The sequence below is a fragment of the Lepisosteus platostomus genome, chromosome 10, assembly GCF_059453375.1.
Source record: "Lepisosteus platostomus isolate fLepPlt1 chromosome 10, fLepPlt1.hap1, whole genome shotgun sequence".
NCBI classification, from domain to species: Eukaryota; Metazoa; Chordata; class Actinopteri; order Semionotiformes; family Lepisosteidae; genus Lepisosteus; species Lepisosteus platostomus.
This window is the reverse complement of record NC_142620.1, coordinates 11583876-11606989: the sequence shown is the minus strand read 5'-3', so window position 1 is coordinate 11606989 and position 23114 is coordinate 11583876. Positions and strand designations below refer to the sequence as shown.

The 23114-nt window shown below is 37.2% G+C and overlaps 1 protein-coding gene across 4 annotated transcripts in view; it reads right to left on the bottom strand.

The window, feature by feature from the left end:
* Positions 1-23114, bottom strand: part of begain (brain enriched guanylate kinase associated) — a 68339-nt gene that overhangs the window by 20667 nt on the left and 24558 nt on the right. For all 4 annotated transcript variants that reach the window (XM_088648134.1, XM_088648133.1, XM_088648136.1 and 1 more), the window contains 2 exons: positions 10231-10392; positions 8008-8074 (listed from right to left, as the gene is read on the bottom strand). In XM_088648134.1, the coding sequence (XP_088504260.1) occupies positions 8008-8074; positions 10231-10392 (229 nt within the window). The remainder of the gene's footprint in view (positions 1-8007; positions 8075-10230; positions 10393-23114) is intronic.

The following is a 23114-nucleotide window of genomic DNA, read 5'->3' as shown; positions in this document are numbered from 1 at the left end:
CTCTACTTTTTATAAATAAAAATAGAGCCAAATTGGGTTGCCTTTGTGCATCTTTCTAAACTGGGTCCTACTGAAGCAAGTTTATGTTTTTAAAAGCATGATCTTACAACTGTTTAAGCAATAACAATTTCTCTATTTCTATCTCTTTCTGTTGCTTGACCCTTTATTGAAAGATAGAGGGTATATATAATTTAATGCTTTAGGTTGCTTTACTATTTCATCTATATTCATTTATTGTGTATTTTCAGAAAATAGGACACAAATGTAAGTCAGGATGAGAATGAAATAAATGAATATAGCAAGATAAATAGCAGAGAGAGTGCACTATCTAACAAAGCCCTGTGTATTTCTTTAAACGAATGGGCATGCTTTTTGAACATGGATTTCCTAGTCATATTGTTTTGAAATACACATCGATAATTGAAACCTAATAGGAGCCTGTGGATCAACTTTGTGATCTTGTAGTCTTTTCTTTAATGACTATGCTGGGATGGGGGGATGTTTTAAGACCAGTGCATAAAATACACATGGGTCTCTAAAGACACATTTAATAAAGATAAATTTAAAAACACATTTGACAGAAATTTAGTGTGCCCAGATGAAACAACTATGAAATAAGCTAGGCTGTAGGAAGAGATGAAATTGAGCCTTTGATGTTGTGAATGCTTTTAATTGAGCCTTAATTATTGTACTTTGTTGCTAAATCCTATTATACAACTGCATTCTAAACCCCAAGTCCTCCCTACTTCATCCTGCTTCCATATTATTCTAATAGGAATGTCACATTGTTCTTTAATAACATCTAAAATATTGCCGTCATTAAAAGAAATAATACAAATTGTAGCGGACCGAATCCAGTAATGAGCAAATTATAAGAAATGCCTTGTAAAGCATGAGGTTTATTTGCTTTGAAATAATTAGTATATGCTCATATACAGTACAACTTGAATCATAGGTGTGCTTCATATTACCATGGAGGAATTAAAAAAAGAAGATGATGACAAATCTAACGAAAATCAAAAGATTAAGCTACAAGCATTGTGCATTTTGGAGGAGATAACGAAGACATTTGTACAAAATAAATGTCACTACAAAAAATAGCTAACACTCAAGGAAAAGGTATACCACGTGTTCCTTCAGATAATATAAAACAAATGTTCACAAAAAATAAGGTAGTGTTCCTAGAGAATAACTGGATGCAATTCATGTGGTGTTAGCTGCCAGATGTGAGGCTTACAGAAGAAATAATAATCAAAATAATTGTCATGGCGTTTTTTCTATATAGCGATTGCCTACATTTTTTTTTAAATGCCCGGAGTGCTGAGGATTTGATTGGAATTTAATAGCTGCTTTTCTAATCACTAAATAAGCTCATAAAGAACATGCTGAATATATGTACTGCTTGCCATGGTCTGTTGCTGAGATTCATCTGATAATGAACTGCCAAACATTAATGCATTCTTCTCAATTCCAGCACAAGCTGTGCAATCCATTTACAGATCACCTATAGCGAGGCATCCTCGAAATATAAATTAATTTTCCTTCTAGCAGCTTTGCTATAAGATGCCATGTCTTAAAATGAACCATTGCCCACAGCTTGAAATGAAATTCATCAACTTTAATTACTCCAGATATGTTTGTACTTTAACTTACACCATGGACCCATCCTGAGAATAAAAAGAGCATTCAGTTCTGTACAGAGAGAGATCTGCTGCTGAAACAGACCCTTTTGATTAACAGCATTTCAATTATTTGATGGATCCAGCTTCCTTTGCAAGGGTTTGTGCTCAGCATGACCCTCAGTGCATTTTAGATTAGAAATATCTGTTATAAATAAAATCACAGGGAGTGATCATAAGCAAACCTTTTTTTTCATGCATTCATTCTTTAATGAGTAGCCAACGTCTAATTTGTATCTGTGATTGATCACAAAGGTGTCTTATTGCAAAGGAACGTCTGTAAACTCTGGACCTAATGTATCTCAGTGCTACATAGGAAGATTCTGTGCAATGTTTTATAATAAGTCTTAAAGTGACACGGTAAAAAACGAAACACAACAAAATGATTCTAACAGAAAACATAAAAGAATCCATACGCGATTAGTAACTTACAGATCCATGCGAGGGCCCATGCTGGATCCCAAAAGCGAGGGCCATAAAGCAGGACTGATCATATAACAGCACCTCCACCTGGATGTGATGCTGGTCCATCAAAATCATCACAGAAAGGGGCAATCAAATCTATCCATGGGAGGAGGGAAGATGGTGGAGCACTTGGGGAGCATAAATGCAAACTCCACATGCCTGAGGCCAGAATTGAATCCAAGACACTGGAGCTGTAAGGAGGCAGTGCTATCTTCCATGCCACAGTGCTACTGTGTATTAAAGCAATGTTAAGACATTTGCCTGTCTATAAAAATAATCCAGAATGGCTGAAGGTAAACTATATTGTTGTCACTATACTCTTTCAAATTATAGTGAAAGAGAATTTACCATGGATTTTATGCAAATCTGGGTTACTAATCTTCTGTTGCTTAGCGGGGCTTTTCTCAGCAGAAACATTCTAGAAATGTTCACATGTAGTTCTGTCTTAAACAATGCAACTTCAAATTTGGTGGAGGAATGACAATGTACCCCCCTATAAATCAGCATGAATGGAAATACTATTTTGATCCTAAGGTATAATCCAAGAGGGCTGGTGAAAGAGGATTTAATGACACCACTATTTTAAAAGTAGCCTGAAAGCCCACTGTTAGCTCTTTAGAACTGACAGTCTAGTACTTAACAACAATAATGGCCATTCCCATATGAAGCATAGCTACAGTAGGTAGTTATTACCTGTTTTTACTAATAGCTAAAACATACCCTACATGTTTCACTAATAAGGTATGAATTATGCATGAATTGTTCATTTACTACCACTCATCATGCTGTGATTCAGTAATTAAGCAGTAATAAACGGCTTTCAGTTTGCCTCTAATGTAAAGCACTACAGAATCAAGAAAGCCCTTCATTGAATCATTTTCTCAGTATTAGCATACATGCATTCAGTTCAGAATGTCTGCCCCAAAAATTATTTCCAATAAAGCAGCAGGCTTCTCATGTGTTCCATAAAATACAGTCTGTGTTAAAAGCATATTTAAAATAATGTATTTTTGGAGAAGAGCAAAGGGTCAGTTACTTTTATACTATGATGTCTGTTGTTAGGTATTGTTTATTGGGTATGTTCTTCTCATTTCTGGAGACCTTCAACAGATCAACTTCTCTTTGAACAATATGATTCCTTGGATATATCTGTCTTGTTTGGAATAACAATTATTTAACAAGGTTTCATGGAAAGGCAAATTGTTTGTGGCATCAATTGTGTCATTCTTCGATTATGTAATTGCTTTGAACATGGTAACAGTTCAGTTAGACCTGATAAGCAATGGGTTGAGAGTGGTCTCTGCTGAAACAAAGGTAGAATCAATACTGAATTCTACTCTTCCACCCAATTATGTAATTTTGTATTCCATTATACAGTCTCCAGGTGCATAAATAAATCAGTAGTATTTAAGAGCCAAGATGAAAAAAAAACAGCCATTATACAGCCCCCATTATAGATTATTTGGGGGCTGATTTATATTGCAGGCTACTGCAAAGTTTAAGTATGGTTTTGATACAGTATGACTACTGATGAAAAGGAGTTTTCGTACGTTGAATACAGTGACAGAATTTTTTGTAGCCCATCTCTTCTATAGTGAAGCTTTGTCAGGACTCACAGCAAAACTGTCATCTTGTAACTGTTTTCCAGATTAATCACCTTATGGAGGATAACTCAGTTTTTTTGTACGAAGAAAAAATGCAAATTGTAAACAAGACATGTAATTATGACCTATTTCACAAAATGTTACTAACACAAGTCAGCAGGCTCAATTTTTATCATCCTGTCATGGTTGGCAAGCAGATGAACATTCATTTTAAGAGCTCCCAGACCATCAAAGGTGCACTTGATGTGTTATGGAAATTTTGGAACATTACACACCATGGACTGCGATAAAGAGATTGCAGATTGACTAGGAAGGACAGAACTCTCTGTGCAGAAATCTTTTAATGTTTGTTTTTTTATCTGTAAAAACACTGTTCTGTACTGTATATGATGCACAAGTTATTTTGACAAAATACTGTAACTGTTATTATGACTGAAATTAGAACCTAGCAAATGTCAGAAGAAAATGTGAACATTAAAGGACATTCTGGACAAAGTGCAAAAGAAAGAAAAATCAAAATGCTAAAATGTATGTTTACGTGTATGTGTACCAGTGTATGTACACTGCTCACTGATTCAGAAAATAAAATATAAGACAGGAAATGCCTACAGGGAAGTTGGCTCCTTCTAAGTCTATTTAATGTCAAGTGCACAATATTCATAAAACAATGCAATGCTTCAGTGCAAGTGCTATCTATGAACTCAAACAATTCAGAAGTGTTGGACTTCAAGTGGGGAGCACAAGGCTCTTTTTACATTTTCAACCCTGAGTACTTTTCTACTTATCATTTGAGCAAATACAGAATGCAGAGGAGATTCTCTGCCTCTTTATATATTGTACTTATTGTTCAAACTGTTTATATACCACAATTGTAAAGTCAGAGTTATATGACCAAATCTTATACCACTGTCTGTGTGATTGGCGATCTTTTAGTAAAAATTGTATAAATACATGAATAAATGGCACACAACTGCTTGGAGGCACTGTATGTAACAAAAATGTGATGGTTCCTCTGCTGTGCATGCTGTTGGCTATAAGCTCCTGATGTGTACAGGTTCCGTTATGTTAAACTGTTGCTTGATGTCCTGGCTGGCACATTTATGTTGATTTCAAAATTCCCTGATGTCATCCATGTAGCTTTCAGGCTAGCTTAAAAAAGGAGTCTGAAATGAAAAACAGTAAAAGATGGACTTGAGCTCTGTTTCTGGCACCTAACCAGTATGGGGGGGGGGGGGGGGGGGCGTTACTAGTGACAGTCCAAGTCATGACTTGGCTAGAGGACATCATCAAAAGAAACAAAGCCATCTGCCATTCCCTTCAGTTCCCTGTGACATTCATTAACCCCCGTTTTCTCCTGAGCTAAACTCAAATTATTAAATGAATTTTCTGTAATTTTTATTGTGAAGACACATTTTGGTCGCATGGGCCATGGGGCAGAATCAGTTCTGTTTTTGCCTTGAGGACTTGAAGACGGTATTCATATTTAATTTAAAAACAAACAGCAGATTGCGAGTTCTCTGTGGAATACAAAATGTCCAAAGCAAATGTCACAACTTCATATTCTAGACAGCATGTTCTCGTCACGTCCATATCAAATGCTCAGTTTTCCGGTTATTAAACTGATAACTTAACATTTGGAGTGTTTGACAGTGGAGGGGGGGCATCTCTTTTATGTTTTATAAATTGTCTGCAATACAGTGAAGGCTGTCCTCCAGCCTCCATCTCTGTCACCTGAATACAGTGGTAAAATGCTTTTAGTAAGGCCTGAAAAAATGTTCCAGCAATAAAGTATTGAATATCTGTCTTCATAACAGCTGAGACAGAACTCTCACGGAAACAGATGTTGAAATATCTGAACAGATGAGGCTTCTATCAGTATCATTGAAGATTTATTAAGAGTGAGTATGTGAAGTTATGAATAAAATGTAATATATCTGCTGTACTTAAATACAAACGCCTGAATGACCGTTCATTTTATGCAGAGTTTTTCCTACTGGACCTAAATATACACCACCATCTTATGCATGAAAACCAGGGAAATAAAAAGCACATGTAATATAGCAAGTAGAAAAAAATGGGTATTAAAAACTCGATGTGAGCATATGAATAGGCTAAGCTAACACAGAAACATTAAACTAGACATATTGTAATGAAACGAGAATTGTCTTTGCACAAAAATAGTTGCAACAAATGTGCACAACGAGAGTTCAGAATAACAACACCTGTCCATATGTAATAAAATGCAAATGAGAGTAATGAGTATTTGCAAATATCTATGCAAATAAGAACTACGACTAAGAGAGACTGCATACTTATTACAGCAGATCTAATTTACTTAATCATCTTTCTTGTGGTATGTAAGAATGTCAAATTTACAAAACTGTAATACTGTAATAAGATAAAAATGTATTTTAAATTGATCAAATATTATTTATGGAACTCTGATTCTATAATCACACTTGATGTACCCTGCAAATGTAAAAGCAACACTCTCATTTTTGCATCATCATTAAATAAATCCAGATCCAATAATTGCAGTATGTAACCTGCTGGTAAGTATAATAAATAATAGACGGTAAAATGTGAAAGCTCTCAAAAGGTTAAAAAATGCATGCACTGTATCTGTGCATTTGGAGCATATTAATAGACAGATCAGTTTTGTTTATAGGTTAAAAAAATTGGGGGTACATATTTTATGTGCATTGTACATCTTAAGTCAAACTTTAATTTTAAAGTCAATATTACTAACCTCTAACGAAACATGCTCTTCCTCATATGGCAAATGAGCATTCACATTTTAGTGTTATTTTATCATTTTCAACATTCCAACCAAACCCTTTTTGTTTCAGTATGAATCCGTGATGTTATACTGCAATATGCATATTTTTGTAACACATAATTTACCATGGAATCACAGATCGGAGCAGTCTCAGCTGGGGATGTTAACTAGCCATAATAAAGTACATTTCCTGCACCAAAGCAGGTTTGAAGCTGTCATGCCAGCAGGCAGAAAAGAAGGAGATGGATCTAATTCACTGGGCTCTGGCTCCCAAGCCAGGTGTCACTGACTTCAAAGATTGCAAATGAATGAAGATGCACATTATCAGATTTGGAAGGGCTCTTGTATTCCATGTAGATTTTAGTGTGAATCCTTCTGTATCAGCTAAAGTTTCCCAGTTTTAATCTCTGCACAATGACATATTGTGACAGAGCTGATAAAAACTTTACAAAACACCATTGCTCTTTAGAGATGTACTGTTATGCCACAGGAGCAAAAAAGACGAACAGTGAAAGGAGTAACTAAAATCACTCCCTGACCCTTTTTATCATCTCTGCCTCTACAACTTCCATCCGTCAGCAAATGAGTTGGATTTGCATTATTGAACTGGAACAATAGCAAAGTATAAGAACACTTGCAAAAAAGCAAGTTTCAATGCAGACATAATTGAGTTAAAATAAGTATCTAAAAAATTTGATATAAAGAACAAAAACTAAAGAACAAATTAAAAACCGAAATACTCTTTAATTTTGATTTGCAGAAAAAATGCTGTCATTATGTACTATACAGTATATCGAAACCTTTAACTAGGGGATATACAGAAGTAGCATTAGTTGTTTGAGATAAGAGCACTTGGCTAAGCAGTCTGAACCAGGCTGTAACGTGCAATGGGCCCATCCAGAGCAGGTGTACATCCCACCTTAAAGCAAACGCATCTGCAACTGTATGAGATCACCTGTATAACCTAATTTGTGAGGTCTTCTAGGTATCTTGACATCAGTGTCGAATTGTTTATAAAGAATACTGATCTTAAAAACAGCAATGACAATGGGATACACAAAGTTATCATTAATAGCACAAATCTGGCATGAGCTGCAATAGATCATTCTCAGCTGTGTGACCTATTTTGTGTGATTTATTATCATCTGAAATCAATAAAATAAAACTAACTATATAAGGATTTGTTTTTCTAATAATTGCTCTAGGTAAGCATCAGAACATCTGTTCTGTGTGATCCAAATTGCAAGGCATGCTTTCTGCTTAGGCTCCTTAGCATGAAAAGAGAATATTAAAGAAAACCTCTGAAATAAGGTCAGTTCGTCTCTTATTAGACCACAGGCCATTCTAACATACTGTAGCAGCACAAAAGTCAGACTGCCTTTGATTGTCTGGATTTCACATTTGCTCGATTAGTCCCTGTTCCCTCTCGGCAGCCTCTGCGCACTGTTCTGGATACTATGACGTCTGCCACACCACCTACCGTCCTGTGGATCTTCTCCTCCAGGTCCTGATTGATCCTCTGCAATGCTGCATAGCTGTTTTGTATTCTGGAAAATATAAGAAATAGTAGTCTTGTTCAGTTTTAATGAAAGACAACAATCATTCTAAAAACAGATATCATGGACAGCCTGTGCTTAGGTTTCTCTCTTTCATTAAAAAAGGAAGGACAATTCTGAAAAAATGTAATAGTCCTTGGGATTATTCTGTGGGAGACTTTATTTGCCTGGAGCCTCACTACACAAAAGGTAAGATACAGATGCTCAAATTGCATTACCCATTGGGTTTAGGAGGAAAAATAGGTAGGCCAGATTGAGCAAGCCCAAAGCAGAATTTAACCAGGAGACAAGGATTATCACTCCTACTCTTGTAAACAGTAACATGGGATCTTAATTGAGCAAATAGTCAGCCTCTAGATTTAACATCTTCAACTCAGTGTTGCCTGCCTTTATTCTGGGACATTTGGGTCCATAGAGTGTCACCTACTGATCCACTGGTCCACTTACACCAGCAACTTGGTCATCATTAGAGGCTTCTTATTCCCATAATCACCTGGCTTTATGGGAATAAAGAATCCATTAAGGTCTATTCAATTTCTTCAAACCATGTTTTGTGCCTTTTAAAGGTTAACTTCTGTATTTCTGCTGTATTCTGCTCTATCTTGAATAGCCAAGAGGTTTTGTATACATTAATAATATAACAGAGATGTGGAGGAAGGTGGAGGGACTATCTTTGTTGTTTAGAAATAGCCATAAGCCATGAAAGCAGTACTACTAAAGATTTAGTGAAGAAAAAAGGCAGAAAAATTTAAGCGAATTTAACTGAATTTGTAATTTGTTCCTCAAGCTTATTAGCCCCTGGAGAGCCAAAGACAGAACAGTTTAAATTAATGAAATGTGTTGCCTCTCTGTAATCCTTGTGTGACCTAAAACATCAAACCAAGCCCTGTTTAAAATGCCTTTCTAATTATCTCACTATTCAGAAATGTTTTGAATCGTTAAAAAGTTCAGGGCAAGTAGCTAAGAAATAAAAAAAATATTCACATGGGATTGCAGGGATTGCTGGACATTTACCTTTATCTTTAATAAGAAAAGGAAATACTGGAAACACCAGTAACAAACAGAGTCTGCAAGATGGAATTTGGAAGTTTATGTTGATCACCAAAGCAGACAGCAGAATAGGTTCACAGACATTTTTTAAATATAGCCCAGGTATGCCTCCATGCTGTCTGTGCCCTCTGAGCAAGAAAACACAAGTACATGACTTTTCAATTTTTTTTATGTTGTTTATGCTGCCAAAGCTGAGATCTGGAAGCATAAGAGGGATGACTAGACACACAGAGACAGAATGAGAGGATACAGTATTCTGCATCGTCATGCTGTTCTGGATACAAGATGAAAAGTTTTTCACAACAAGAATTGTCCCAGAGCCCAAGACTGGAGCTTAGAGTTTCTTCTCTAAATGACAGTGATTGGAAAGTATCAGTAGATCATGCAATTTCTTATTAATTTATTTGGTTGATGCTTTTATCCAAAGCAACAGCACATTAGTAGCCATTTATGCAGCTCGGCAATGAACCAATATCCCCTATCTCTATTCTTCTCATGAGGCAGCTGCTGAAACTGCAGTTCTTCCACTGGGTAAAGAAGGGAGTGAGAACAGAAGAGGTCATCCTTCAGCCTACAGCAAATTGCATAAACATGACTTCTGCTTTACTGTTTCAACATACTGTAGTACGTTAATGTGCCTACAACTTATAAAGTGGGTCTACCCATTGGATCAGCCAAAAGATTATATACTGGTGCTACTGCCCAGAGGCCAAATGAGAAAAAAAAATAATTTCCAGCTTTTATGTATAGCTTTTTTCATCCTAAAGGATCCCAAAACACTTCACCACCACAGACCAGATGTGAAAAGCCAGCACCACCACTACATTGCAGGTCTGGCAGAGAAGTGATCAACCATTCCATAAGTTGAATTATGGGTGAAATCTTAGTTAACCAGTTTGTGCAAGCCCATGATGGACGTTAGCCAGGACACTGAAACATACCTTTCCAAAATAAAGTTTGAAAGCGCAGGACCAGAAGAGCAGCGGCAATTATTTTCTAGTTTTAACATGGGGCATCGTGCTTACAGTGCACTCTTTTCATCATTGTAATGCATGCTGACCATCCCTGCTCTTGCTTTCCAAGCAGACATGGCTGACCTGCGGAGTTTCTCCGTGAGTTTCTCCAGCTCCTCCTGGGCCCGCCGCAGCTCGGTCTCTAGGTACTGCCGCGTGGAGTCGAACTCTGTCTCCAGCAGCTCCAGCTTGTGGGTCGTGTAGGTTAGGCGCTTCCGCAGATCCTCCTTCTGCTCCTGCAGGGAACTGCACCACCAACCAACAAGACAAAGTCAGGTAACAAGTGGTCTCTGCTGCACTGAGAACCAGGGGCTATACGCACTATTCCCAGAACGACTGCCTAAGTGGCTGTATCCTTGAAGAAATGGATGAATGAGCAATCCTGCAAGGGTTTTTATAATGACTCTCAATTTCAATGGCAACTCCACTTGATCATACCAAGTTCTGATAACAGTATGAGAGGGCCCGCTCAATTCAAAATGTCAGCTTTTTTGAAAATGACACAGAATGAATTAGTCACATAACAGAATCAGTATAACATTTATTGAAATGAGTGACATTCAATGAAAGAGTATGAGAAACGGTGAAACTAGTGTGACATGCAATGAAAGTAATATCACATAATGACATAAAAATCATAAGGAACTGAGTACCGAAAGGAACATTACATACCGTACACTGAATGGTATATATTAGCTTTATGTATGAGCATATCAGATTTTCTCTGGCCTCTGAAATCTCCTAAAGGTCAGATGCAAAACTCCTAACTTCTTCAAGAATGAAGATGTCATGACTGCCAACCTGCCCAGACCAGCCCCCAAGAGAGCTCACCAGTGCCAGCAGCGGGGCGATAATTACAAGCGCCGCCGCATGTGTTAACTCAACACCAGACGCCCTACCGTGCGGCCGGCTGCAGTATTTAAGTCATTCAAACCTGCTTCTTGCTGCTTGGTATTGAGTCTACTCTTTGAGAGCTCTACCTGGCGTTCATTCTGTTCCTCGCAATCTTCTGCATTCTGGACTTCCCCTTTGGCTCTTGACTTTGGACCTTGCCTCTCGTTTCTCGTTTCTCCTTTTGACCACGAATGCACCTGGCGTACCGGATTGTTCGCTTGCCTCAACACCTACCTACTCCTGCATCTGCACAGGATCTCTTAATTTGGAAATTCCTTACAGAGGATAGTGTTGCGGTTACTGAGGAATACACATTACCTGTAGATACTGTTGAAAAATGTCCCTGCTATAACCTATACTGTCTCTGGAAGGGGAAATGGTTTGGTTTGTCCCCCAGTCATCACTTATTTCAGGCATAGCTTATCATTTAATTATGAAACTCAAACAGCCGTAACTTATGAGGAGTTTTCCTGGAGTTTTCCCAACCAAGAGGCTGAAAGTGAAAAACATGTGATTTTCTCTGCTGGCAAGGAATCACAATTATGACTGCTCCCTTGATGGGCTTCACAAAACATTACTGTAAACCACACTGTGAACAAAGCTGAAATTACAATTACTCTGCATGCATTAAAAGATTCTACCTACCAAGCCACATAAAAGCAAGCTATCATTTCAATGGGCTCACAATTTGAAGTGAATTGCAAGCAGGCATTCATTTAGATACTTTTCAGCATTTGACATTTACTCTGTAGTATTTAGGATTATTCACATAGTATTGGTACATGTATTAACAGTAAGCAGCATGGCTAATGTTTCATTGAAGTACATTGGTATTTTCATTAATGTATGATATTGTTAAATTCTCATTTGTAGTGGTGACAAATGGAATGCAAAGAACACAATGTTAGAACACATTTTAAAATTGTACTATATTCAGTTATACTTTTATCAACACTATTATTTTTTTCTAACAAGGCTGTGCAAATGCTGTATGTTTTTGTCAGCAAGTACAGAAATCCATTATGTATGTCAGGAAAATAATATTTATTTTCCAGGAGAAGCACTGAACTATTTTATTTAACAGACATGTAGATAATGTAGCACCCTGATCAGGCAGTGATGGGACACCAGGCAGACAAGCATTGGGCCAGGTGATGTCAGCCCCAGGAGAGCATGCTGGGAAAGATGGGAACTTTTCTGGGATACTTGGGAATTATCATGGACATTGTTAACTTCTTGGACTTGGCGGGAAGGACAGGGGTTTGTGTACATGTTATGTGAGTGTACATGTTATGTGAGTGTACATGTGTGGCTGTCCCATGTTTCCCCATCCTGGTCTGTGGTCTGAGGTTGCCACCCTAAACCCCCACCCCTTCACGTTATATTTCTTCTTACTGGCTGAAGGATAGCAAATTTATGTCATTCTGATTAATAAATGAGCTGTTCTATACCCACTCTTGCATGTTTATGGCCCATATTATAATATATTAATTTTGATGACTTTGCCATCAATGTGGTCACCAAAAGATATCAGCATATATAGCCACTGTCAGAAGTGTACTATCAGAACATCTGCAATACCTGATTTACACCAGGATACAGATACTGGACAAGTATATAACTATTCATGCATCTCTGGGCCCTAGGTGCCACAGGTCATTCTATCTCATTTCACAAATGTTAAAGTACGTAGGGCTCAAACCTGGAATGTAGGGCACCCATAACATACTGTAACTACAAAATGCCCATCTTGCAAGAAAGTTGTTCTTACACAAAAAGTATGAAGACTGCATGAAATCTAGAGAATTTCTAGGCCAGATTGAGCTTGTGTGAAGCTGAATTTAGCCAAAATTAAGAATCTTATGCTTAGGAACAGCACCTTGGCATCATTAATAATATACGTACTACTGGCCCTACTACTACTAATAATAATTTCCAAAGCAGATACAGTAGGTCCTTAGTTTAATGTTACACCTCCTGCAGTGTGTCCAATCACCACTTCACCAATGGTTTAGAAATTCAGGTCCATAGAGAAAAGTTCTCCTTCTGGTGCAGCAACACCATGATTTTCCTTAGAGGTGTCCCACCTAGGTACTAGTCAGACCCCGCCTTGCTTATCTTCTGCACATGTGATCAGATGAGGTGATAAGGTGGTAATGGCGCTGTCAAATTATTCACACATAAGCCTGGGGACCATGTCTTTAATGATAAATGTATATAATGCATCATTATATATGCTGTATATTAACCAAACTGTAGGTTATTCTGCCAGTTGCACTTTAATTTATTCTGCAAGGACACAGTACACGGGTAAATGTGTAATTATGCTGTATTTTTTAATTTGGTATGGTGGTGATGTGGCTTTAAAGGATGTGTAATCAAGTTTTACATTATGTGCAGATGCAAAATTTTAGCTTGGGATATGAATAAGTGAAGAAATTTGAAATATTTAGTCATATGTTTTTAATGGAATTCATTAATAGAGCCTCTGTAGAAATGCTTAATGAACCAGTGTATGAAACCCACAGACACTTGCAGGCTATATTTCAATCAGTTGAAAGAAATCAGTTCAAAGAAAATGGCACCTAATTCAGGAGAGATATTGGCAAATGTACTGTATTATGGCTAATTGATTGTGCATAATTTATAGCATTTTTCTTTTCAAATTGCCAAGAAAGGAATGCCATACGCATACCTTGTTTACTGCATGTACAATAAAATTATGGTTTCATCGCAGGAATAGAAGATGCGATTTAATGACTTTATTTTGTATCTGGATTTAATCAGATAATCCCACTTGGTTCTGATCCTCATTCTTCAATTAAAATTATCCAGACTAAGAATGGAAATAATGACTTTTCAAGTAACAAGTAGAGGTAAATATTTGTGGAAGTGGAGGCTGCCTCTTTCAAAAAGCTATTCACAAGCTATCGGAAGTTAAATTGATTTTTGCTTTTGGAATTTACCAAAATCTGGTTGTGCCTAGTTTTGTTGAAGGTTTTATGTGAATAGGCTTGGACCATCCAGATGTTTATTTATCCTCCCTCTATTTAGCCTTAGTCTACTCAGTGTTTCTTGGCTTAATGAAGCACACTATTTAATTCTAGGTATAAAATTAATTGATAGCTTGAAAAAAAATAATGAGAAATCTATTTTGGGGAAAAATGTTGATCACCTTTTTAAAATATATGTATAACAAACTATAGTGCTATATTAAAAAAACATGATAACGATGATTCATAAATATACAAAATATAGCACATAGAGATGACATTGTGTGGTTCAAACATTCCTTTTTTCCAGCCATGGAAAGAAATCTTTAAAGCCACAAATACTACTGTAGCCATAAATGTTCAATGTGTGGGTTATGAACATTTTGACTTTTTATGAAGTTGCGCCAGTTAGCTCCCCTTGAGCTAATCATGTAATCTGCTATGTCAACATTTTCAACACCCGTATTTCCTATTACCCATAATGGTCCAAACCTCAATGCCCCTTGCTTAAAGAATTGCAGTGCTGTTGCTGCAAGATTGTTTGTAGAAGTCTTGACATAAATCACATTTCTGCTGAAGCCATCTATTCAGCCATGAAACACAAATCTCCAAGATATGAGCGTGAAGTTATTGCCAATTTTCCTGAAAGGAGAAAACATCAATTGCAGTTATGATATAAGCAGCTTATTACTTTATATTTAACATTCTGTTAATAACATTATTTTGCAAGAATACTATAGATTAGAGTAGTGCCATTCTTGGAAGTGTGTTAAGCTTGAACTTCAAAGAACAGGAACGATTGCATTTTCTCTTGAGTCTTTGAGGTTATGGACTGTCCAGCCTGTTCCAAGAGGGCTAGAATGGGTTTTCATTCCAACTCAACTCATTAGCTAAAAAGCTAAATCAGACAATTGCTGGCTTACCTTCACCAGTATCTTCCAGCTCTTCAGCTGCTACTGCTGCAAAAAAAATCTTGCAAATCTGCTGACAGCTGTTTTGCAAGACCACTATTGGACACCTCTATAAAGCACATACTGTTTGTTGTAACACAATATTTTTACAGTATATTAAGATTGGGTACCTGAAATGGCAACATTGGTACTTTGTCCTTTACATCTTTCACACTGCAGGAGGCGTTCAGCCCAGTTGCCTGTCCTGTTTGGACACTACAGTGTTACGACTGCAGCTGGCCTCTGTTAGCCCCTCATTATCCAATTTCCCTTACACACCCCTTCCTTCACTATATGAACCCTCAGTTCACCCTGTAACATCACTTGGTATTAGGATCTCCATCGCCTCCTGAGCTCACCTCGCCCTTTCTTCCTAAAAAACCTTTTCTACTTCGTCTGGACTCCTTCAACGTTGACTCTTTGGTTTTGGATTTCACACTCCTGTCTCGCCCCTTTCGGCTTTGTTTGCCTCTCTTTGTGCCCATTACCTGGACTTGACCCAGCCTGGAATAACCGACCACTCTACCTCGTCACCCGCCTTGGATACCTCAGCTTCCAGACCTCGCCTGGAGACCTGCCCAGGGTTCGGAAGTACAGTAACACTGTTCTTACATACGGTAATTCTTAATATCAAATGAGCTACAAGAACCAAATAGCCTCCTCTCATTTGCACCCATTCTCAGTGTTCTTATCTTTAACAGACTCAGTCTTCAAATTCAATTTTAGTTTTAACTGAATACTGCTTTGCTTAGAGAGTCCTTAATTATTTTTAGAACTAATCAATGACTGCAGTTTTTAGAGTAGTATAGGTTGGGCCAAGAATCCCAACAGTCACAAGGCTGCCACACCTAAGGACACGTGCATCCATTCAGAATGGAAGCACGCATCTAGGGAATAATAAGACCGATTCACACTGTGGGATAAAACAGTCCACGAAGATGTGTGCTGTTCTGTCATTCAGTCGGTTGGTTAATGCTTATTGACCTTCATAATAAAGGATTCAAGTGAGCCAATGCTATGTTGATATTTTTTATTCTAGTGTTTTTTTTGGAACAGGTTTCATGGTGAAACCTTCTTCAGGTGAAGAAGGCTCCACATCTGAAACATTGTTTATTCTCTTTTCCTTTTAGCAGGGAATAAACCATTGCCTGTTCCTTTACAGCCTACACATGCTGATGTAGCTACCTTCTCAAACTTTACCCCATATACAATTCTCCAAATTTACAACTAAGTCAGCAATTTGAAATTTGCTACGAACACTGAATCCATAATTATGACAACATTGTTGTTTTTCCTGGTCGAACACAGAGGTCAAACAATACATAAATGTCACCATACTACAATCCTCGTCGTATAAAAAATAAGAAAAAGTGATATGAAGATACACAGCTGGTACAGTATGTGCTGTTACTGTGCATGTTATTTGGTTGTAGAACACTACCTACTATATGTGTAATGGCCCTTTGTTGATGAGCTGTCCTAACTGTATGATCCAGACTTTGCTGTGTCCTTCTTATTCTTTATTTATGTACCACACACCAAATGCCTGGTGGGTTAGGCTTTCTTGAACACAATTTTTATTATTAGGTATTTATATTAGGTATCTACAACACCTAAGATCAGAAGAAAAGTTACAAAAAGAGGCCATTTGGTTCATGTAGGCAACTTAGTAGTTAGTAGCCAATTAATCTGAAGATCTCATCCAGCCATTTCATGAAGGAAGGCAGGGCACCAGTCTCAACCACTGGCTGGGTAGCTTATTCCAGACTCTCTGAACTTAACATCTTCATCACAGATGTCAGAACTTTTTTGAAGATTATAAGATTATCTTTATGTTTAAGTCTTTTAAATTAATTGAGTTCAAACACCTATGTTAGGAAGTTGCTATTTGGAAAGTTAATGCTCTGGCAAATGCTGCATCCTTTCTCCAGAAACAATGAACCAAAGCAAATGTTTTGGCAGAAGTGTGTGAAAATCTTATCAGACACACAGACTGTAGTCATAAAGTGTTTCTTTTCTTTTTTACCTCCAAATCAAGTCAAAACCTTACCATATTTGTTTACTAGAGATTGTAAAGTTTTATTAGTTTACTAGAAAAAGTTTACTAGAGATACTAAAGTTTTAGTAACTCTTTTATGTTGTGTTTGTGCAAGGGAACAAAAACAGGTCTTGAAATAAGCAATCTTATGTGTAAAAAAAATCTATGCTTAGGAGTATAAGTATTATAAGGAATAATGTTACACCTGTATTTTACAATGTACTGTACATCTTTCAGAGTTATGATGGTTTTTAAAAGCAAGAATGTTGCAATGAACTGTGCCATTGTTGAATGTTAATTAGCTCTAAATATTAAAAAATTCTCTAAACTAAAATCATCTAAAAAGACTTATAAATTAAATATAAACAAGACAAAATAAATGGACACAGACAGCTGTTTCATCCTAATATAGCGCAAGGGTGACATAGTTTGCTTTGACCAAATTAATATTCACATTCACTACACTTTTTTTGCTTGTTTTGTGGTTACTTCTTTTTCATAATTTCTTTTTTTCATGTAATAAACAAATGGAAGAAAAACTTACTTTGGCCTGTCAACATCACAATTTAAAAAAAAGGTTCAGAAAAGCCAGTTGTCAGAGAACAGGTAAAAACTGTTGATCCTGGTCTGGAGATCTAATTTAAGTGGCCTTTAAATGTTCTAAAAACATGAATATCAAAAGAAAACACAACTCCTTCCCCCCTAGTACAGCAAAGGTTTTGTATAAGGGTATATTCATGAAAGTCTTCTGCCTTGACCGTTATCAGATACACGTGTACAACAGTCTTTATTCTTTATCTAGCTGGAGGAACCAATTCCAAACCAGAAAATTTGTCTCCAATACAGGGTCGCAGGGGAGCCAGAGCCTATCCTGACAAGCAACAGGCGCAAGGCAGGGTGCACCCTGTCCATCACAGGGCACACACAGACACAAACACACACACTCTCATGCCAAAGGCAGTTTTCCCAGAAGCCAATTAATCTACCAGTATGTATCTGGGCAGTGAGAGGAAACCGGAGCACCTGGAGGAAACCCACACAATTACAGGGAGAACAAACAAACATCACACATATACTCTAGCACCTCAGTTATAAAACCCAAGGCTCCTTGGGGAGCCTACAAGGAAGCAACACTAACCACTGCGCCAACATAGTGCCCCCATTTGATCCATTTAAGCTTTTACATTACATTTCAGTACATACTATTTAATTATGTCATATATGAGAGCCATTAATTTTGGCTTCAGCATGTGGTATCAAATCAGCACACTGCATATTCGTTTTCACAAGAGATGCACCCGATTCTTTTCACATTTATTTTGTAATACAACATATGATAATCATTTAATTGTGTGCCGTCTCAGTTTCAGTATATGCAATATTAATTTTGTCATACAATGGTTAATTCTATGTCATATTCAGAAAGCTGGCATTCTGACTTGAACTGCAAATGCTAAAATGTAGAAGAATAACACCACCTCAGTACTATCAAATACTAATCCTGTGCTACAATCCAAAGCTCTTTGTTTGAAAGCTATATAAAAAACAAGAAGTAGCACATAGCACAGATGTACTGTGTAGATACAGATCTATGCACTTAACCCAAAATCACTGGACTGTCAGTGACAAGAGACAAAACCTTTAGTGCCCATTGTTGAAAAATAGCCCGATTACACCAGCCTGAGGGTCGATGAAGACAGCATGTTCTACGAGAAGCATAGCCAATACTAAGAAAGCTCAGACAGAGCAGAAAGATACAATGAAGGCAACATCCTGATGTGAGCATCAATTCTGTTACTGTATATGTAAGGCCGGTGTAAGTGTGTGGTGGTGGTGGGGATTGAAAACTCTTAAAAACCCAGGAGAGTGATGTCAAAATATTAGGTTCATAATAAGTACAGCATAATTTTGCAAGCACAGGAACTGCACAATACAGCAAAGTACAGCATCGTAGATGTAAGCTTCTTGCTGTGATGGAACAAAATCAGAAACAGATTAGGAGTTATTTTGTACTTTAAATATAGGGCCTATTAAATTGATACATTGATAAATACCCTTTTTTAATTTTAAAAACCTTGATTATAACTGTATTATGAGTTTGGATTAGTGTAACAAATTAAAAATCACTCCCAGAATTCCCTATAATACACCACTGATACAATTACACATACTGCATACCATAAAATAACATTGATTTCAAATATCATGATAGACCAACACATTGATCACATGGAAATGTAATAAAACTACATTAATTATTTATCAACTACATTAAATAACTATTTCGTTACTGCCAGGAGTTGAATATTGTACATGGTATTTTACATGCTGGTAAAATCCATTTATTATCATCAGTTTCTTTCCAGAATCATTTTTGTTGTATGCAAATGTGGGAAATGGGGCATTTTGACAGGATTGTAACTACCATACCAATAAAGCCTTTTCATAGCCTTTTCATAGCCAGAATAAGACAGAACAAGACAAGTCTTTACCACTATGATAAAACAGACTTTGGGTTTTATGGTCTCTGATATATCGGTTTCTTTCTAAAATTTTAAAGCTTGTTAAATTAATCACCCAGTGCACCTATGTATACTGTATGAAACAAACCAAAAAGTAGTGACACACCAGGTTAGGACTTGCCCTCTTGCAATTAAATGGACACCTCAGCCTGACAACTTAATCTCAGTGATTTATTGTAGGAAGTGAAATACAAAATTGGGTTTAGGTGCTTTTCCTAAGTCCCAGCTGTAATGAAAAACAAAAAGCCCACTCTTTTGCTTCACAATTCTTCAGCAATCCATTATTTTCACTTCAATGAACTCAGCATTTTCCAAAAGCATGTTGTGACTGAGTGTAAGTCTTTTTGAGCTGCTTTTTGGCAATATCTTTCTCTTACATCAAACAAAAGCCCCTACTTTGCAGAATAATAATGTATGAATGCCAGTGAAGTACAAATATTACTAAAATGGAAACACAGAACACGTTATACCACTGGTACCTGCAGAAGCACTAAAAGTGATATATGATACATTTTATTAATTAATTAGTAACAATTGTCATATCTTTAGAATAAACAAATCCACCGGAGGATTGCAGCCAGTCTAAAAGTCCAGAATGCTCTGAGCAAACTGCTCTGTTCTATAACATTAGGAGCCAGGAGTTGACTGCACAGAGCTGAGAGTTCAGGTCTCCAGCTGACTGTTATTACTAGATTTCAAGTTTGTGTTCTAAAGCTGAAGAGGGTCAATGGTCCAGGGCTCACACTGAGTCAAAAATATCACTGCCTGAAACCCAAGGGGGATTGTTGTTGTTGCCAGCACTGCCATATTGTAAATGTGTAGCATAGTTAATCTCTCCATTTCCAACAGCAGGTGTGCAATTATTTTCATCACTGTTTTACAAACCACCATCCCGTGTCCTTAGATTAATATCATTTCCATGAGGCAATTTGTAAGGGAAAGGCACTATAACGATATCTGTGTGCCTTGCAAAATACCACTCAAGTGATTTATAGCAGCCCTTTGCACGTGCTCAGTGTAGATATATCATACCACTGTCTACTCTCATCATTAACACAGCTCTTTACATAGCAGGCAGCAGTGGCACAAAACGTGAATCACAAAAGAAGAGCGGAGAGGCATACATTCTGATTACACCACTTTTTTTTCCCTGGCTGTCAAGGTTTTGTTTCAGATTTTCAGTGGACCTTAATTGGATGGGGGAGCTATCCTAGTTATTGAAGTCGAGAAGGTTTTCATGTACAGCTGGAGTCTCCAGGGTTACTGCTGAGGATAGGGTTCAAGTAATAGTAGGTTCTGTGACAAGATTAATAAACTGTGAAGAAAAGGAAGAACTCTCCCAGACTGTCACTATGGCTCTGTACACTAATTGGTAAAATTATAAATCTCCCATCAACAATTATTACTGTTGCAATGCTAGGACTGTTTTAGTAAACCTGCCTAGTACACGTTTCTGAAATCACATTCCACAAGGCTGTACCTGAAACCTTTGATAACAAAGAATATTTTTTGTTACACTCATTCACATGTAATGGGTCGTTTCAAATCATAACCAGGAAACAATTCAAGGATGAGCAATTTAAAGACCAGTGCTTTGTATTAAAAAAATGTGTGGTTATTTAGATTTTTTTAACATTTTAATTACTAAACATCATTTTTTTCATAATCCAGGAATCTAAAAAGATGCTAATTCATCAATGCCACAACCATTACATTTTAAAGTCTCAGCCAAGCAGTTCAGTGCTCTGGAAACCTTTTTTTAAGCATGAGTACTTGGCTCGTAATAGATTTGAAACTAATTAGGAATTCACTAAATATTTTAGTGTGCTCTCAATAAATGCTCCTGAGAATCAATCAGCCCTGAAAAGTGTTGTATAGAAAGTAAAAAGCACACTTCAATGCGCTTGCAGGTCCTAGAACACTATAAAAGACTGCATCTTTCACAAACCTTTACTGGAATCGACATTGTGAAATTATCGAACAATTAGTTGTACTTACATTTTCCTACCACAAATTAAAGAAAGGCTCTAACATCATGCACTGTATGAATGCAGCATCAGTGTTAGCATACATGTTTCCACAAAAGAGTGCTTTCATGGAAACTGCTTATAGTGCAAGGAGGATCTAGATTTAGTCTTATCCTAGAGATATATCTTTAAGGGGTTCTGCTATGGATCAGAGGGCTATACATGTATGGTACAAGCATCAGTGAGACTGTTCCTTTATAGTCCAGACATTGAGAGCTTGAATGTGGGCGATACTATCAGCGAAGTGTGACCATGCTATACTGCTCAGGCTAGGTCTGGTCAATTGCAACCAGTGTTTTGAGCTGAGCAGGTTATTTGCAGTTTTGCCACCTACCGTGTAGCAGCAGCCACTCTGTCTGGCATGCCTCTGAGATCGAGGTGCTCTCACTTAGAGTCATTATGTCCCTCCCTCCAATCAACGCCAACTCTCCTTTAGATGCTTTTGGACTTTTAGTGCAACAAATCGGTTTGTAACTCTGAGAAAAGGAGGAATGAGAACGCAGGCCTCGTCTCCGCTATGCTGATGCTGTTGCTGACAATTACCAATTTCAAACTGGGGTTGTGGGAAAGGAAAATAGGTGGCAATTCCCAATTTTCCAAAACCAAAAGATCCCGATTGTGTTATGTTCTAATATCACATCGATCTTCACACCAGGTGGTTTCGTAACTCTTCTTACATCTTCAAGTTTCTCTGTCATTGTTTAAAAGATTTTCCAGACAGCTTAACTGAGCTATTTTGTCAAGCTGTTAACACAACCCAGCCAATGCTTCATAAATGAGCCAAGCACAAATGGTGCTGTACACAACTGAATGCAAAGCATGTAAAAAAAATGTCTTATTCCTCTTTTCACACAACAGATGAGCTATCAAACTGTTACTATTTAAGAACGTGAAATACTAAGAAGTTATATATATGCCCAAGATTTAATTTAGCAAAACCATAATAAGGCAAACCTCTGTCTTATTGTACATGAACAATTTCTCCTTTTTGTGACAGTTGCATAATTAATTTACACATTTTTCTAAACACAGATAAATCCCGCTATAGTATGGAACATCTAAAAGCAATGTTAAACAAGGACTTATGTTCATACCAATTTTATGTCACTCTTCTTAAGACAAGGAAATCAGTGTAAAAATCACTGTAAAAATTAACAACAGGAATTTTATAAATTCCAACAGACAAATATTCCTGCAGGGAAATACCAATCAACATTTACACCTGACTTCAGTTTTATAAGTCATTCATCAAGACAAAACAATTGGTCTGCACTGACAAAATCTGTAGAATGATAATGACTTTTGATTGATGGCATGGTAAAAAAGTGATGGTCACAGGGAAATAAACCCCACCAAAAAAGTGAAATTCCAATTTTTCTAAATAAGAAATATGAAATTTGACGAAGTACGGAACAAGGTTCTATGCTAATGGGGAACTCTGGAATTCATTGTGATTGAGAGTGTGCACCAGTGAGACAGTGTATGGGAGTGCCTGTTGTTGTGCTGTGCACAGGTTTGTGTGAGTGGTCTATGCATGAATCTGA